General features: G+C 47.9%; 1 protein-coding gene across 1 annotated transcript in view; it reads right to left on the minus strand.

Annotated features, from left to right (window-relative positions):
* Positions 1 to 261: 261 nt before the first annotated feature.
* Positions 262 to 20,020, minus strand: part of rnf103 (ring finger protein 103) — a gene marked incomplete at its 5' end in the record, with an annotated part of 40,706 nt that continues 20,947 nt past the window's right edge. Inside the window, 5 exons of the mRNA XM_084331223.1 lie at positions 262 to 3,449; positions 4,567 to 4,653; positions 5,881 to 6,013; positions 13,775 to 14,197; positions 17,168 to 17,283. Coding sequence (XP_084187349.1) covers positions 2,367 to 3,449; positions 4,567 to 4,653; positions 5,881 to 6,013; positions 13,775 to 14,197; positions 17,168 to 17,283 — 1,842 coding nt within the window. The 3' untranslated portion in view covers positions 262 to 2,366. The remainder of the gene's footprint in view (positions 3,450 to 4,566; positions 4,654 to 5,880; positions 6,014 to 13,774; positions 14,198 to 17,167; positions 17,284 to 20,020) is intronic.

Consider the following 20,020-nt stretch of genomic DNA (forward strand, 5'->3'; position numbering starts at 1 on the left):
CTCTCCCCCCTGGAACACACACCTCTCTCCCCCCTGGAACACACACCTCGCTCCCCCCTGGAACACACACCTCGCTCCCCCCTGGAACACACACCTCTCTCCCCCCTGGAACACACACCTCTCTCCCCCCTGGAACACACACCTCTCTCCCCCCTGGAACACACACCTCTCTCCCCCCTGGAACACACACCTCTCTCCCCCCTGGGAGCTAAACTCCTCACCCTCCAGGAGGAGGTCAGACATGTAGAGAGGGTCTCAGTCATGTGGAGAGGGTCTCAGTCATGTAGAGAGGGTCTCAGTCATGTAGAGGGTCTCAGTCATGTGGAGAGGGTCTCAGTCATGTGGAGAGGGTCTCAGTCATGTAGAGAGGGTCTCAGTCATGTGGAGAGGGTCTCAGTCATGTGGAGAGGGTCTCAGTCATGTAGAGAGGGTCTCAGTCATGTGGAGAGGGTCTCAGTCATGTAGAGAGGGTCTCAGTCATGTGGAGAGGGGTCTCTGGTCCAGAGAGAAGGGCGATAGACTCTGAACTCTGCTCTAGGCAACTAGTTTATAGTCCGTCTCACTATCAGAATTAGTACACCTCCACTATCAACTATGAACTAACGGTGTGTGTGTGTATGCATGTATGTACTGTATGCGTGTATGTATATGTATGTGTGTATGTATATGTCTTTATGTGTGCAGGGTGGTAGGCAGGCCAGGTAACAACAAGACGGGTGGTCTCTTTAGGCTTGCCTTCTCTGCATTCTGCTCTTCTCCTCTCTGAAGGGATGTTCAGAGGTGGGAAATGAGGAACATATTAATGATAAGAATCCTTCATCTAGTGTCTCAATTGAAGAAGAAGAAATCCTTTCAGAACATGTAAAAAGACCCAGGACTAGCTTTAAAGAGAAATGGCCATAGTGTGTCCTAAATATCACGCCAGATCCGCCACAAAAGGTCTATGAAGTGACACAATAACAGAATAAGAGTTATTTGTTGATCATCCTGATTGGACCAAGACCAGTGCACTGTATTTTCTTAAAGTGAAAGAAATCTGCCAATGGGGTTAAGGTACTTTCACTTGTTCCAACACAAATAAACTGGTTTCAAGGATTTCCTAGAAAACCAGCAACATTATCCCGACGTGGACAGAACGACGTGCCTAACGTCGAGACACCTTCACTGTGAGTGCAATCGGAACAAGTGAAAGTCTCTCGCCCCGTTGTCGGATCCTTTCTGAAACGTACGTTTAAAACGACTTGTCCGGATGAAGATTTCGCGGGCGGGTTTCCCTCACCGACTTGCAGCGGCGTTGCCACTTGGCTGGTTTTGAAGCTGTTTCAGTTACAGATGCACAGATACCGATACCGGGCCGATACCGGGCTAAAATAGGGCACTGGGAGAATTTCACCAGAACTATAACTCAATACCAGGAGTGTAACAATGTCGGCCACTTGACTTTTCCTGAACTTTTGACACATTAGAAAGATCTATCTCAATTATTTTTGTCCAACGACATAGTCTAAGTCCACATTGTTCTAGAGAGACTAAGGGATCAGAACTTGGTATCGGACTTGTTTAGTACATGATCTGCAGACGAAGCGGTTCTTCCTGGATGTTCTGATCTGCAGAGACGATGCGTTTCTTCCTGGATGTTCCGATCTGCAGAGACGAAGCGTTTCTTCCTGGATGTTCTGATCTGCAGAGACGAAGCGTTTCTTCCTGGATGTTCTGATCTGCAGAGACGATGCGTTTCTTCCTGGATGTTCCGATCTGCAGAGACGAAGCGTTTCTTCCTGGATGTTCTGATCTGCAGAGACGAAGCGTTTCTTCCTGGATGTTCTGATCTGCAGACGAAGCGTTTCTTCCTGGATGTTCTGATTTGCAGACGAAGCGTTTCTTCCTGGATGTTCTGATTTGCAGACGAAGCGTTTCTTCCTGGATGTTCTGATCTGCAGAGACGAAGCGTTTCTTCCTGGATCTTCTGGAAGGAGTCTTACTGTGCTCCCGCCTCCCGGCCGTCTGGTCTAAACCTTCTATCCCTCGCTTCTCAGGAATTAAGCGCAGCCCACATCTGAGACAGGTGTCCGGGTTCTTTTGAAGTTCTCCAGTCGGTGCAGAATGAGGCCTCGGGATCAAAAGAACATCCTCGGCCCTTAAGAAGGACCGGCCGTCACCTCGAGTGAGAACGGGACCATCACTGACACGGGGCTATTTTCGTAACAACAGCAGGGATTTTAAAACCCCAAGTCCTCGCCGAGAGGAGAGGAGAGGAGCCGAGGAGGACAGAAGAGGCCAGACGAGGAGTTTAGGAGAGAAGGAGAAGGAGGAGTCAAACTAAAAGAGACAAGAGACAGTAGAGCGACGCGTCAAGCCATTCCGCGTCAGTCCTGCCCGGTGCCGTCGGCGGCGCCCCCTGCTGGCGGCTGCGGCGGCGGCTGCTCCGCTCGGTTCGGCCACTTCTTCTTCTTGTAGCTGGGCCAGCGGCAGACGGGGCAGCAGTGTTTGCTCTCCGTCAGCCAGACCACGATGCAGTGCTGGTGGAAGGCGTGGCCACACGGCAGGCCCATCAGGAGCTCCTCCGAGGCGAAGTTCTCCAGACACACCACGCACTCCGAGCAGTGCAGCACGCCGCACGGCCACACCGACCAGTCGGACTGCTGCTGCTGCTGCCGAGGCTCCTCCTCCTCCTCCTCCTCGCTCGGCGAGCAAGCTCCGTCTCCGCCGCGGCAACAGGATCGCGAAGAAGCGGCACCGCAGACCTCCTGTTCACTGTCGGAACTGCTTCGGCTCTGTATCACTTTTCTGCTAGTCTGGTCTGGCGGTGAATCGCTCTGTGTTCCGCTAGCCCGGTCTGGCGGTGAATCGCTCTGTGTTCCGCTAGCCCGGTCTGGCGGTGAATCGCTCTGAGTTCCGCTGGCCCGGTCTACAGGTGGCGACTTGCCGTGCGTTGTATTATCGGTGTCCGAGTCCGCGCTGTCCGTCCGTCCTTCACTCTCTCCCGCCGACTCCTCCCCTCCCTGGTGACCGACGGCTCTGAAGCTCCAGGTGGGCAGGGCTTTGATGTAGTCCACGGGCACCAGGGGGCGGAGCCACAGGTCGGGGAACGCCAGTCGCTCCAACAGGAAGTTAGGATCGTCGTCCCAATCCGATTGGTCGACCGGGATCTGCTGCAGCGAGGCGATTGGACGCAGTAGGTACGACGCGTACCAGTCCCAGAGGCTGGTCAGCCACTCCAGGTTGGTGCTGCTCTCCTCCTCGCTCCTCGCCGCGCCGCGACGCCTCTTCTCGAAGTAGTCGACCAGCAGGCCGTGGGCCAGGTACGTGGAGAGGAAGAGGGCGGGGTGGGACGAGTAGAACGTCCAATCGGCTCGGACCAGGCTGGCCAACGAGGTGGTGTCCGCGTAGCGTAGCATCTTCAAACTGTAACCATAGAAACGGTCCAGATAGGGCAGCTGCAGCAGCGCCTGCGGGGACAATCAATCAAGTCATTACGTTTATTAGTTAATAAATACATACATTAACCCTTTCACTACCACACTACAGACAGTTAACCCTTTCACTACCACACTACAGACAGTTAACCCTTTCACTACCACACTACAGACGGTTAACCCTTTCACTACCACACTAAGATAAGATAAGATATTCCTTTATTGATCCCCTTGGGGAAATTCAGGCATCATAGCAGCATGGGGGGGAGGGGGGGGGGTACAGGTAGTAAAACAGACGGTTAACCCTTTCACTACCACACTACAGACGATTAATGATTAATTAATAAGCGTTTAATCTCATTTTATAGGGACTGTTACCTTATCATTTCATTGAGCTGTAATTAACACAACACCTTGTTGATGAACACCGTTATGATGAATTGAAAATGGGGGACCCTGATGTAAACAAGACGAAAGTCTTTCTCTGGTCTGCATCCCCTTAACAATTGTATGTATTGAGCTGTACTGTATTGTACCCATTCTGCAATCTGTTAATAAAGTTTTCAATCAATCAAGTCAAGGGACTGCTACCTTATCATTTCATTGAGCTGTAATTAACACAACACAAGGATGCAATGTCCACGATGACATCACTGATGGTTAGGAGTGTAACGATGCAACGATTAATCGAAATGCATCGATTCTAACGTGTTCGATTCGATGCATCGATTTGAATATGTTAGAATAGATTATAATCGATATTAATTGAAATTAAAAAAAATTAAACATTTCTTTTATGTTTTTTGTTGCGTGTATTGTTTTTATTGACCTATAGTCCATTCATGCTGAGTGAATCAGTTCCCCCAGACACATTTGTGTATTCAAAATCTTTTGGGGAATTAACTGATTTAAATTTATCGAATCGAATCGTGGTCAAATGAATAGATTTCATGATGCATTGAATCGTTGCCTGAAGAATCGTAAACGAATCGAATCGTTGTGAGGTCGAATCGTTACACCCCTACTGGTGGTCATATTCAAACTCATTAACTGCCGTCTCCCAGTAACAAGTACCCCTTTAATGACTCCATTAACTTCTATAGTATCGTTCATTGAGTGTACGTGAAGGAGAGATGAAGGGTGTACGCACCAGCACCGGGAGCCAGGACACCAGCAGCAAGGAGTTGTATGTCCCCAGAGTTCTGATCAGAACCACAAACCTCTTCACCGTCGCTCCCTGACGACAACACAGTAAAAATAAGGTCAATCAATCCACACATCAGTGAAGTCGTACAATCGGTTATTCGTCAGTAAAGCCTGATGCTAACGGGCTCGCGACAGAGCAGCAGGCTAGAACGCAATGGTGACCGCCCTTTGACACAAGGTGACAACCATAGAATAAAAATAAATAAGAAAGGAGGTGCTATAGATAACATAGATGTCGCATTAGAGCATATCAAAAAGGTTGCAGACCCCGGATTAGACAATGTTGGAGATAGTAGTGCTTTTATTAAGGCTGTCAAAGTTAGCGCGTTATTAACGAGTTAACGCAAAATGATTTTAATGGCACTATTTTTTTGACACAAGATTAACGGGCTGTTTTTTTTTCTTTTTACCTTTATTTACCCAGGGTAGGTTCGATACTCTCATTGATACTATGGACGGGATCCACAAAGAATGGATTGCACGGTGCTAATTGCACCCTTCCTTACTTACAATTCATTATGAATTGAAAATGGGGGACCCTGATGTAAACAAGACGAAAGTCTCTCTCTGGTCTGCATCCCCTTAACAATTGTGTGTATTGAGCCGTACTGTATTGTACCCATTCTGCAATCTGTTGATAAAATATTCAATCAATCAATTACCAGCAGGCTTCTCAACTCATAAACCTAAATATTACACTCTGCATATCTGCCTACCTGCTGTCCACACATGGAAATGCACCATCAACTATGAGTGCTGCTATTGAACCTGGACCCAATATGCAATACTGAACCTGAACTGCTAAATATCCCATGTGCAATACTGTTGTATACACTTTTACACACAAATCCTCATTATTAATAATAATAACTTTATTTATATAGCACCTCTCATACATGGATTGCAGCTCAAAGTGCTTCACAGAAAATTGCATAAAATGAACATTAGGCATAAAATGAGCATACAGTTGACAGAATAAAAACAATGCATAAAGTGGACATAATAGATATAAAAAGACAATAAAAGTAGTGCAATGTAGAAAGTGCAGACATAAGAATATACAGTAGGCATAAAATAAGTATAATAAGTACAGTGTAATAATAATCATTATCATATATGATATACTCATTATACTGCATGTATATAGTGTTACATATTATTTATCTTTATACCACGTGTGTTCTCTATATTTTACTCGTGTTATTCCATGTTTATTTACCAAAAAAAGAAAGGTGAACTGGAACACGGCTGGACTGACCTGTGTGATGAATAGGTCCATCCAGGCCAGCAGGTTGACCAGGACCAGACTGAGAACAAAGAGGTCGTTGACCTCCGGCTGGACCGACCGCAGGAACGTATCCATCGCTGCTAGAGACAGAAACTCCCCAGTACTACACACACAGGAGAGGGGGAGAGGTGAGGAGAGAGGAGAGGGGGAGAGGGGAGGGGAGGAGAGGGGGAGAGGTGAGGAGAGGAGAGGGGGAGGAGAGGAGAGAGGAGAGGAGAGGGAGAGGAGAGGAGAGGAGAGGGGGAGAGGTGATGAGAGGAGAGGGGGAGGAGAGGAGAGAGGGAGAGGGGAGGGGAGGGGGAGAGAGGGAGAGGTGAGGAGAGGAGAGAGGAGAGGGAGAGAGGAGAGGAGAGGAGAGGAGAGGGGGAGGAGAGGAGAGGAGAGGGGGAGAGGTGATGAGAGGAGAGGGGGAGGAGAGGAGAGAGGAGAGAGGGAGAGGGGAGGGGAGGGGGAGAGAGGGAGAGGTGAGGAGAGGAGAGAGGAGAGGGGGAGAGGTGATGAGAGGAGAGGGGGAGGAGAGGAGAGAGGAGAGGGGGAGAGGTGAGGAGAGAGGAGAGGGGGAGAGGGGAGGGGAGGAGAGGAGAGGGGGAGAGAGGGAGAGGTGAGGAGAGGAGAGGGGGAGGAGAGGAGAGAGGAGAGGGGAGGGGAGGAGAGGAGAGGGGGAGAGAGGGAGAGGTGAGGAGAGGAGAGGGGGAGGAGAGGAGAGAGGAGAGGGGGAGAGGTGAGGAGAGGGGGAGGAGAGGAGAGAGGAGAGGAGATGAGAGGAGAGGGGGAGGAGAGGAGAGAGGAGAGAGGGAGAGGGGAGGGGAGGAGAGGGGGAGGAGAGGAGAGAGGAGAGGAGATGAGAGGAGAGGAGAGGAGAGGAGAGGGGGAGAGGTGAGGAGAGGAGAGGAGAGAGGAGAGGGGGAGACGAGAGGAGAGGGAGAGGAGAGGAGAGGGGGAGAGGTGATGAGAGGAGAGGGGGAGGAGAGGAGAGAGGAGAGGGGGAGACGAGAGGAGAGGGAGAGGAGAGGTGATGAGAGGAGAGGGGGAGGAGAGGAGAGGAGAGGGGGAGGAGAGGAGAGAGGAGAGGGGGAGAGGTGAGGAGAGAGGAGAGGTGATGAGGAGAGGTGAGGAGAGGAGAGGGGGAGAGGGGGAGGAGAGGAGAGGAGGAGGAGAGGAGAGGAGGAGAGGGGGGGGAGAGAGGAGATGAGGAGAGGGGGAGGAGAGAGGAGATGAGGAGAGGGGGAGGAGAGGAGAGGGGGAGGAGAGGAGGAGAGGAGGAGGAGAGGGGGAGGAGAGGAGAGGATTGTTACATTTTTCACACCATACTATTCTGTAATTAAATGCTTCTGTTCTGTATACAGTCTAACATAATGCACATAAAATAATACTAGGAGTGTAGGCACCATGGTGGTGTGAGTTGGCAGAAGTAAAATAATACTAAGAGTGTAGGCAGAAGTTAAAATAATACTAGGAGTGTAGGCAGAAGTTAAAATAATACTAAGAGTGTAGGCAGAAGTTAAAATAATACTAAGAGTGTAGGCAGAAGTTAAAATAATACTAAGAGTGTAGGCAGAAGTTAAAATAATACTAAGAGTGTAGGCAGAAGTTAAAATAATACTAAGAGTGTAGGCAGAAGTTAAAATAATACTAGGAGTGTAGGCAGAAGTTAAAATAATACTAGGAGTGTAGGCAGAAGTTAAAATAATACTAAGAGTGTAGGCAGAAGTTAAAATAATACTAAGAGTTGTGATGGGAAAGTTTAAAGGTTTCATGTGGTATTCTACATGGTGTATCATTCATCATTACATATATAATTGTCAGTGTGTTTCATAGTATCATTCATCATTACATATATAATTGTCAGTGTGGTTCATATGTATCATTCATTTATCATTACATATGTGATTACCAATATATATATTTCAGATGGACTATAATGTTTGATATCTGACTGTGTGATTATGTGGACGTGGCATTCGTGTGTGTTCAGATCCGAGAGCTGCAGGTCATGGTGAACTGTGTTCACAAATAGGCTGGGGGGGATCATCCGATTCCAGTTGATTGTTTACACACCACAGGATGAACTCCCTTTTCCTATAAAAGATCAGCCTTATGTATCTTTCTGTGTGCGTCGGTTCCCATGCTGTACACTCTTGGTATTTGATGGGAAACGATTCCACCATTCTGATCAGAATAAACCTCTGAACTAAGAAACCTTTGTGACAAAGTTTCCTTTTGTGCACACCCCGGATAAGACGTTTTAAGATTTCCATAACAAACAGAGTGTAGGCAGAAGTTAAAATAATACTAAGAGTGTAGGCAGAAGTTAAAATAATACTAAGAGTGTAGGCAGAAGTTAAAATAATACTAAGAGTGTAGGCAGAAGTTAAAATAATACTAAGAGTGTAGGCAGAAGTTAAAATAATACTAGGAGTGTAGGCACCATGGTGGTGTGAGTTGGGCTGGACGATTAATCCAGTTTAAATTATTCCCACGATCATGAAAACAAGATAATCGAGAGCTCAACCAGTAGTTCCATCTGGTGTTGAGAAGAAGGAGGAGCCACAGCGCGTTTCTACGGTTATTTTTTAAACGTCTTAATGGTAACTTGTGGAATATGACAGAAAGGCAGCCTTTGCTCGAGAAGAAAGGTAAAACAACTGCAGTCGTCGTCGTCGTCATATGATCTAAAATACTAAAATATCGACCGTGTTTTATAATTGTGATTTCAATATCAAATCACTAATGGTGATTATGTTTTTTTTCCATAACGGAGCAGCCCTAGTGTAGAGGCAGAGAGAAGACAAGTGTCTGTCCACTCCTAGTGTAGAGACAGAGAGAAGACCAGTGTCTCCTAGTGTAGAGACAGAGAGAAGACCAGTGTCTGTCCACTCCTAGTGTAGAGACAGAGAGAAGACCAGTGTCTGTCCACTCCTAGTGTAGAGACAGAGAGAAGACCAGCGTCTGTCCACTCCTAGTGTAGAGACAGAGAGAAGGCCAGTGTCTCCTAGTGTAGAGACAGAGAGATGACCAGTGTCTGTCCACTCCTAGTGTAGAGACAGAGAGAAGACCAGTATCTCCTAGTGTAGAGACAGAGAGAAGACCAGTGTCTGTCCACTCCTAGTGTAGAGACAGAGAGAAGACCAGTGTCTGTCCACTCCTAGTGTAGAGACAGAGAGAAGACCAGCGTCTGTCCACTCCTAGTGTAGAGACAGAGAGAAGACCAGTGTCTGTCCACTCCTAGTGTAGAGACAGAGAGAAGACCAGCGTCTGTCCACTCCTAGTGTAGAGACAGAGAGAAGACCAGTGTCTGTCCACTCCTAGTGTAGAGACAGAGAGAAGACCAGTGTCTGTCCACTCCTAGTGTAGAGACAGAGAGAAGACCAGTGTCTGTCCACTCCTAGTGTAGAGGCAGAGAGAAGGCCAGTGTCTCCTAGTGTAGAGACAGAGAGAAGGCCAGTGTCTCCTAGTGTAGAGACAGAGAGAAGACCAGTGTCTGTCCACTCCTAGTGTAGAGACAGAGAGAAGGCCAGTATCTCCTAGTGTAGAGACAGAGAGAAGGCCAGTGTCTGTCCACTCCTAGTGTAGAGGCAGAGAGAAGACCAGTGTCTGTCCACTCCTAGTGTAGAGACAGAGAGAAGACCAGTGTCTGTCCACTCCTAGTGTAGAGACAGAGAGAAGACCAGCGTCTGTCCACTCCTAGTGTAGAGGCAGAGAGAAGACCAGTGTCTGTCCACTCCTAGTGTAGAGACAGAGAGAAGACCAGTGTCTGTCCACTCCTAGTGTAGAGACAGAGAGAAGACCAGTGTCTGTCCACTCCTAGTGTAGAGGCAGAGAGAAGACCAGTGTCTGTCCACTCCTAGTGTAGAGACAGAGAGAAGACCAGTGTCTGTCCACTCCTAGTGTAGAGACAGAGAGAAGACCAGTGTCTGTCCACTCCTAGTGTAGAGGCAGAGAGAAGGCCAGTATCTGTCCACTCCTAGTGTAGAGACAGAGAGAAGGCCAGTGTCTGTCCACTCCTAGTGTAGAGACAGAGAGAAGGCCAGTGTCTGTCCACTCCTAGTGTAGAGACAGAGAGAAGACCAGTGTCTGTCCACTCCTAGTGTAGAGGCAGAGAGAAGGCCAGTGTCTGTCCACTCCTAGTGTAGAGGCAGAGAGAAGGCCAGTGTCTGTCCACTCCTAGTGTAGAGGCAGAGAGAAGGCCAGTGTCTGTCCACTCCTAGTGTAGAGACAGAGAGAAGACCAGTGTCTGTCCACTCCTAGTGTAGAGACAGAGAGAAGACCAGTGTCTGTCCACTCCTAGTGTAGAGACAGAGAGAAGACCAGTGTCTGTCCACTCCTAGTGTAGAGGCAGAGAGAAGACCAGTGTCTGTCCACTCCTAGTGTAGAGACAGAGAGAAGACCAGTGTCTGTCCACTCCTAGTGTAGAGACAGAGAGAAGACCAGTGTCTGTCCACTCCTAGTGTAGAGACAGAGAGAAGGCCAGTGTCTCCTAGTGTAGAGACAGAGAGAAGGCCAGTGTCTCCTAGTGTAGAGACAGAGAGAAGACCAGTGTCTCCTAGTGTAGAGACAGAGAGAAGACCAGTGTCTGTCCACTCCTAGTGTAGAGACAGAGAGAAGGCCAGTATCTCCTAGTGTAGAGACAGAGAGAAGGCCAGTGTCTCCTAGTGTAGAGACAGAGAGAAGACCAGTGTCTGTCCACTCCTAGTGTAGAGACAGAGAGAAGACCAGCGTCTGTCCACTCCTAGTGTAGAGACACAGAGAAGACCAGTGTCTGTCCACTCCTAGTGTAGAGACAGAGAGAAGACCAGTGTCTCCTAGTGTAGAGACACAGAGAAGACCAGTGTCTGTCCACTCCTAGTGTAGAGACAGAGAGAAGACCAGTGTCTCCTAGTGTAGAGACAGAGAGAAGACCAGTGTCTGTCCACTCCTAGTGTAGAGGCAGAGAGAAGACCAGTGTCTGTCCACTCCTAGTGTAGAGACAGAGAGAAGACCAGTGTCTGTCCACTCCTAGTGTAGAGACAGAGAGAAGACCAGTGTCTGTCCACTCCTAGTGTAGAGACAGAGAGAAGACCAGTGTCTGTCCACTCCTAGTGTAGAGACACAGAGAAGATCAGCGTCTGTCCACTCCTAGTGTAGAGACAGAGAGAAGACCAGCGTCTGTCCACTCCTAGTGTAGAGGCAGAGAGAAGACCAGCGTCTGTCCACTCCTAGTGTAGAGGCAGAGAGAAGACCAGTGTCTGTCCACTCCTAGTGTAGAGACAGAGAGAAGACCAGTGTCTGTCCACTCCTAGTGTAGAGACAGAGAGAAGACCAGTGTCTGTCCACTCCTAGTGTAGAGACACAGAGAAGACCAGCGTCTGTCCACTCCTAGTGTAGAGACAGAGAGAAGACCAGCGTCTGTCCACTCCTAGTGTAGAGACAGAGAGAAGACCAGTGTCTCCTAGTGTAGAGACAGAGAGAAGACCAGCGTCTGTCCACTCCTAGTGTAGAGACAGAGAGAAGACCAGTGTCTGTCCACTCCTAGTGTAGAGACAGAGAGAAGACCAGTGTCTGTCCACTCCTAGTGTAGAGGCAGAGAGAAGGCCAGTATCTGTCCACTCCTAGTGTAGAGACAGAGAGAAGGCCAGTGTCTGTCCACTCCTAGTGTAGAGACAGAGAGAAGGCCAGTGTCTGTCCACTCCTAGTGTAGAGACAGAGAGAAGACCAGTGTCTGTCCACTCCTAGTGTAGAGGCAGAGAGAAGACCAGTGTCTCCTAGTGTAGAGACAGAGAGATGACCAGTGTCTGTCCACTCCTAGTGTAGAGACAGAGAGAAGACCAGTGTCTGTCCACTCCTAGTGTAGAGACACAGAGAAGACTAGTGTCTGTCCACTCCTAGTGTAGAGACAGAGAGAAGACCAGTGTCTCCTAGTGTAGAGACAGAGAGAAGACCAGTGTCTGTCCACTCCTAGTGTAGAGGCAGAGAGAAGGCCAGTATCTCCTAGTGTAGAGACAGAGAGAAGACCAGTGTCTGTCCACTCCTAGTGTAGAGACAGAGAGAAGACCAGTGTCTGTCCACTCCTAGTGTAGAGACAGAGAGAAGACCAGCGTCTGTCCACTCCTAGTGTAGAGACAGAGAGAAGACCAGTGTCTGTCCACTCCTAGTGTAGAGACAGAGAGAAGACCAGTGTCTGTCCACTCCTAGTGTAGAGACAGAGAGAAGACCAGTGTCTGTCCACTCCTAGTGTAGAGGCAGAGAGAAGGCCAGTGTCTGTCCACTCCTAGTGTAGAGACAGAGAGAAGACCAGTGTCTCCTAGTGTAGAGACAGAGAGAAGACCAGTGTCTCCTAGTGTAGAGGCAGAGAGAAGGCCAGTATCTCCTAGTGTAGAGGCAGAGAGAAGGCCAGTATCTGTCCACTCCTAGTGTAGAGACAGAGAGAAGGCCAGTGTCTGTCCACTCCTAGTGTAGAGACAGAGAGAAGGCCAGTGTCTGTCCACTCCTAGTGTAGAGACAGAGAGAAGACCAGTGTCTGTCCACTCCTAGTGTAGAGGCAGAGAGAAGACCAGTGTCTCCTAGTGTAGAGACAGAGAGAAGACCAGTGTCTGTCCACTCCTAGTGTAGAGACACAGAGAAGACTAGTGTCTGTCCACTCCTAGTGTAGAGACAGAGAGAAGGCCAGTATCTCCTAGTGTAGAGGCAGAGAGAAGACCAGTATCTCCTAGTGTAGAGACAGAGAGAAGACCAGTGTCTGTCCACTCCTAGTGTAGAGGCAGAGAGAAGGCCAGTATCTCCTAGTGTAGAGACAGAGAGAAGACCAGTGTCTGTCCACTCCTAGTGTAGAGACAGAGAGAAGACCAGCGTCTGTCCACTCCTAGTGTAGAGACAGAGAGAAGGCCAGTGTCTGTCCACTCCTAGTGTAGAGACAGAGAGAAGACTAGTGTCTGTCCACTCCTAGTGTAGAGACAGAGAGAAGACCAGTGTCTGTCCACTCCTAGTGTAGAGACAGAGAGAAGGCCAGTGTCTGTCCACTCCTAGTGTAGAGACAGAGAGAAGACTAGTGTCTGTCCACTCCTAGTGTAGAGACAGAGAGAAGGCCAGTATCTCCTAGTGTAGAGACAGAGAGAAGGCCAGTATCTCCTAGTGTAGAGACAGAGAGAAGGCCAGTGTCTCCTAGTGTAGAGACAGAGAGAAGGCCAGTGTCTCCTAGTGTAGAGACAGAGAGAAGACCAGTATCTCCTAGTGTAGAGACAGAGAGAAGACCAGTATCCGTCCACTCCTAGTGTAGAGACAGAGAGAAGGCCAGTATCTCCTAGTGTAGAGACAGAGAGAAGGCCAGTGTCTCCTAGTGTAGAGACAGAGAGAAGGCCAGTATCTCCTAGTGTAGAGACAGAGAGAAGACCAGTATCCGTCCACTCCTAGTGTAGAGACAGAGAGAAGACCAGTGTCTCCTAGTGTAGAGACAGAGAGAAGACCAGTATCCGTCCACTCCTAGTGTAGAGACAGAGAGAAGACCAGTGTCTGTCCACTCCTAGTGTAGAGACAGAGAGAAGACCAGTGTCTGTCCACTCCTAGTGTAGAGGCAGAGAGAAGACCAGTGTCTGTCCACTCCTAGTGTAGAGACAGAGAGAAGACCAGTATCCGTCCACTCCTAGTGTAGAGACAGAGAGAAGGCCAGTGTCTCCTAGTGTAGAGACAGAGAGAAGACCAGTGTCTCCTAGTGTAGAGGCAGAGAGAAGGCCAGTGTCTGTCCACTCCTATGTCACACCTTTGAACAACACATCACCGTGAAATGGATTAATAATTAACTTGAAGAAGTCAGCCTTTACTTGGAATGTATTAAGCGTCGAGTTAACCAAAACCCATTATATATACACCATCGTTTAAATTATAATGCTACCTGTTGCCATAGCGATAGATCCCCTCAGGCATCTTGAGGATGTAGGCGGGGCCCTGCGTCACGCCGATCTCCGACAGGCTGCTGTGGTCGTCCCAGCGGCGTATGTCCACAAAGATGAACTCGATTCGCCCGGTGAATTTGACGGACAGCGAGGAGAAGAAAGCGGGGGGCTCCGGCAGACGGGCGAATAGGAACATCTTCATTGGGTGGGCGGGGTCAGGCTGCCATTCCTCTGCCAACTGGTCAGACCGGCGGAGTGTTTTGATTCGCTGAGCCACGTGCGACGTCATCCAGCGGAAGATGTGTTCCGTTTCTATGCGTCGGCCGTCGTATTCCTTCAGCATGACCTTCCCTTTGGAGGCGGAGGTCTGAGGAACGGACATGATCAGAGTGGAGCGATGCCAGCCGCGCTTGGCACACAGCCTGGAACACAACACAACATGATCAACTTTAACACACGACCTGGAACACAACACAACATGATCAACTTTAACACACAACCTGGAACACAACACAACATGATCAACTTTAACACACAGCCTGGAACACAACAACATGATCAACTTTAACACACAACCTGGAACACAACACAACATGATCAACTTTAACACACGACCTGGAACACAACAACAACATGATCAACTTTAACACACAACCTGGAACACAACACAACATGATCAACTTTAACACACAGCCTGGAACACAACACAACATGATCAACTTTAACACACAACCTGGAACACAACACAACATGATCAACTTTAACACACGACCTGGAACACAACACAACATGATCAACTTTAACACACAGCCTGGAACACAACACAACAACATGATCAACTTTAACACACAACCTGGAACACAACACAACATGATCAACTTTAACACACGACCTGGAACACAACACAACATGATCAACTTTAACACACGACCTGGAACACAACAACATGATCAACTTTAACACACAACCTGGAACACAACACAACATGATCAACTTTAACACACAACCTGGAACACAACAACAACATGATCAACTTTAACACACAACCTGGAACACAACACAACATGATCAACTTTAACACACAACCTGGAACACAACACAACATGATCAACTTTAACACACAACCTGGAACACAACATGATCAACTTTAACACACGACCTGGAACACAACAACATGATCAACTTTAACACACAACCTGGAACACAACACAACATGATCAACTTTAACACACGACCTGGAACACAACACAACATGATCAACTTTAACACACAACCTGGAACACAACACAACATGATCAACTTTAACACACAACCTGGAACACAACAACATGATCAACTTTAACACACGACCTGGAACACAACACAACATGATCAACTTTAACACACAACCTGGAACACAACACAACATGATCAACTTTAACACACGACCTGGAACACAACAACATGATCAACTTTAACACACAACCTGGAACACAACACAACATGATCAACTTTAACACACAGCCTGGAACACAACACAACAACATGATCAACTTTAACACACAACCTGGAACACAACACAACATGATCAACTTTAACACACGACCTGGAACACAACACAACATGATCAACTTTAACACACAACCTGGAACACAACACAACATGATCAACTTTAACACACGACCTGGAACACAACACAATAACATGATCAACTTTAACACACAGCCTGGAACACAACACAACATGATCAACTTTAACACACGACCTGGAACACAACACAACATGATCAACTTTAACACACAGCCTGGAACACAACACAACATGATCAACTTTAACACACAACCTGGAACACAACACAACATGATCAACTTTAACACACGACCTGGAACACAACACAACATGATCAACTTTAACACACAACCTGGAACACAACACAACATGATCAACTTTAACACACGACCTGGAACACAACACAACATGATCAACTTTAACACACAACCTGGAACACAACACAACATGATTAACTTTAACACACGACCTGGAACACAACACAACATGATCAACTTTAACACACAACCTGGAACACAACACAACATGATCAACTTTAACACACAACCTGGAACACAACACAACATGATCAACTTTAACACACGACCTGGAACACAACACAACATGATCAACTTTAACACACAGCCTGGAACACAACACAACATGATCAACTTTAACACACAACCTGGAACACAACACAACATGATCAACTTTAACACACAACCTGGAACACAACACAACATGATCAACTTTAACACACGACCTGGAACACAACACAACATGATCAACTTTAACACACAGCCTGGAACACAACACAACAACATGATCAACTTTAACACACGACCTGGAACACAACACAACATGATCAACTTTAACACACAACCTGGAACACAACATGATCAACTTTAACACACGACCTGGAACACAACAACATGATCAACTTTAACACACAACCTGGAACACAACACAACATGATCAACTTTAACACACAACCTGGAACACAACACAACATGATCAACTTTAACACACAACCTGGAACACAACACAACATGATCAACTTTAACACACAACCTGGAACACAACACAACATGATCAACTTTAACACACAACCTGGAACACAACACAACATGATCAACTTTAACACACAACCTGGAACACAACACAACATGATCAACTTTAACACACGACCTGGAACACAACACAACATGATCAACTTTAACACACAACCTGGAACACAACACAACATGATCAACTTTAACACACGACCTGGAACACAACATGATCAACTTTAACACACAACCTGGAACACAACACAACATGATCAACTTTAACACACGACCTGGAACACAACACAACATGATCAACTTTAACACACAACCTGGAACACAACACAACATGATCAACTTTAACACACAACCTGGAACACAACATGATCAACTTTAACACACGACCTGGAACACAACACAACATGATCAACTTTAACACACAGCCTGGAACACAACACAACATGATCAACTTTAACACACGACCTGGAACACAACACAACATGATCAACTTTAACACACAGCCTGGAACACAACACAACATGATCAACTTTAACACACAGCCTGGAACACAACACAACATGATCAACTTTAACACACAGGGGACTAACACGGCCAGGGTTAGGGTGCAGTGCTTGGTGGGTACAGCAGGGGACTAACACTGCCAGGGTTAGGGTGCAGTGCTTGGTGGGTACAGCAGGGGACTAACACTGCCAGGGTTAGGGTGCAGTGCTTGGTGGGTACAGCAGGGGACTAACAGATGAGGAACGCACGCTGAATGGCAGCGCTACACATGTAAATGCTGAGAAGAGAGAGACTGACCTGTAATATTGCGAGCAGTTGAAGGTTCCAGTCCTGATCCCAAATCGAGACACCTTCTGGACCATCTTCCCCCAGTTACTTTCACTGAGCAAGGCATCTCGGTCCTGGGCTATCACCTAGACACACACACAATATATCCTCTCATTAGTTAGTTATTTCTTTCTTTCTTAATCAACATATACAGTTTCCACATCAATGTAAATGTGCCAGAGTTAGCTGATGAGCTAGTTTTCATCTGTAGTTCCTGCCTAACATGCATGTCTTTATGGTGGGGGAGGAAACCAGAGTACCTGGAGGAAACCCACGTAAACACAGGGAGAACATGCTAACTCCACACAGAAAGGCCCCCTGCTGGGGGTCGAACCCAGGACCTTCTTGCTGTGAGGCAGCAGGGCTGACCACCGGTCCTGCCCATCACTTCAGCAACAGGTGGTTTCAATACTTGGAACAGACCTCCAGAGCAGGCACGTGCACACATAGAGGCCAAGGGGTGCCTGAGCACCTGCCTTTTTGAGCCTCATCAAAAAAGTGCCCTTTTTGAAAAAAAAAAAAAAAAAAAAAAAAAAATCTTTCTTTTTTTTACCATTACGCATATAGACTGCCCTTCCAACTGAAAAATGTCAGGATAGAATCAAAATATTAGGTAAAGAGAGAGAGATGCCCCATATTCCATTGCAGTTTGCACAGCCTCCTCAGCGTGCCTCTCCGCGGACCTATATATTTTATGCATAGCGTGGGTGGTGATGATGATGATGATAGAAACCGCTGTTGAATGCTGGTATTACACTCACTGAGGGACACGAAGAAGTCAAGTCCGATGGGATTTGGGAATTTCAAATACAAATCGGGATTGGAATAAAAAATGCATTTATATTAAACAATACAGAATATACAGCACTTCTTGGGGTCTGTAGGGTAAGCACTTATTCCCTCCTCCCTGAACATTTATGGAGATGTATGGGCCTTTTAAGTCAGTGATAAAAGTGTCTTTCAAGGATAAGTGAGCTCCTGCACTGATTATTATAGTTCAATATTCAATATTTGATCACCAAAACCCCCCAAAAAGCATAAAAAGGGGGCCCCCGCCTGAAAAGGGCCCTTAAAAATCGTGCTCGCGCGCTACGCGCGCTCGGTTAATATATACACACAAGTGTAGTGCCCTTTTCAGCCTTTGAGCACCTGCCCCTCTAAAGTCCTGTGCACGTCCCTGCTCCAGAGTTATCCAACACGTCCACTAGAGGGCAGACCTCCAGAGTTATCCAACACGTCCACTAGAGGGCAGACCTCCAGAGTTATCCAACACGTCCACTAGAGGACAGACCTCCAGAGTTATCCAACACGTCCACTAGAGGACAGACCTCCAGAGTTATCCAACACGTCCACTAGAGGACAGACCTCCAGAGTTATCCAACACGTCCACTAGAGGGCAGACCTCCAGAGTTATCCAACACGTCCACTAGAGGGCAGACCTCCAGAGTTATCCAACACGTCCACTAGAGGGCAGACCTCCAGAGTTATCCAACACGTCCACTAGAGGACAGACCTCCAGAGTTATCCAACACGTCCACTAGAGGGCTGGACCTCCAGAGTTATCCAACACGTCCACTAGAGGGCTGGACCTCCAGAGTTATCCAACACGTCCACTAGAGGACAGACCTCCAGAGTTATCCAACACGTCCACTAGAGGGCAGACCTCCAGAGTTATCCAACACGTCCACTAGAGGACAGACCTCCAGAGTTATCCAACACGTCCACTAGAGGGCTGGACCTCCAGAGTTATCCAACACGTCCACTAGAGGGCAGACCTCCAGAGTTATCCAACACGTCCACTAGAGGGCTGGACCTCCAGAGTTATCCAACATGTCCACTAGAGGACAGACCTCCAGAGTTATCCAACACGTCCACTAGAGGACAGACCTCCAGAGTTATCCAACACGTCCACTAGAGGACAGACCTCCAGAGTTATCCAACACGTCCACTAGAGGGCAGACCTCCAGAGTTATCCAACACGTCCACTAGAGGACAGACCTCCAGAGTTATCCAACACGTCCACTAAAGGGCTGGACCTCCAGAGTTATCCAACACGTCCACTAGAGGGCAGACCTCCAGAGTTATCCAACACGTCCACTAGAGGGCAGACCTCCAGAGTTATCCAACATGTCCACTAGAGGACAGACCTCCAGAGTTATCCAACACGTCCACTAGAGGGCAGACCTCCAGAGTTGTCCAACACGTCCACTAGAGGACAGACCTCCAGAGTTATCCAACATGTCCACTAGAGGACAGACCTCCAGAGTTATCCAACACGTCCACTAGAGGGCAGACCTCCAGAGTTATCCAACATGTCCACTAGAGGACAGACCTCCAGAGTTATCCAACATGTCCACTAGAGGACAGACCTCCAGAGTTATCCAACACGTCCACTAGAGGGCAGACCTCCAGAGTTATCCAACACGTCCACTAGAGGGCAGACCTCCAGAGTTATCCAACACGTCCACTAGAGGGCAGACCTCCAGAGTTATCCAACACGTCCACTAGAGGACAGACCTCCAGAGTTATCCAACACGTCCACTAGAGGACAGACCTCCAGAGTTATCCAACACGTCCACTAGAGGACAGACCTCCAGAGTTATCCAACACGTCCACTAGAGGGCAGACCTCCAGAGTTATCCAACACGTCCACTAGAGGGCAGACCTCCAGAGTTATCCAACACGTCCACTAGAGGGCAGACCTCCAGAGTTATCCAACACGTCCACTAGAGGACAGACCTCCAGAGTTATCCAACACGTCCACTAGAGGGCTGGACCTCCAGAGTTATCCAACACGTCCACTAGAGGGCTGGACCTCCAGAG

This window comes from Notolepis coatsorum, assembly GCF_963971535.1.
Source record: "Notolepis coatsorum genome assembly, chromosome: 16".
Classification (NCBI taxonomy): Eukaryota; Metazoa; Chordata; class Actinopteri; order Aulopiformes; family Paralepididae; genus Notolepis; species Notolepis coatsorum.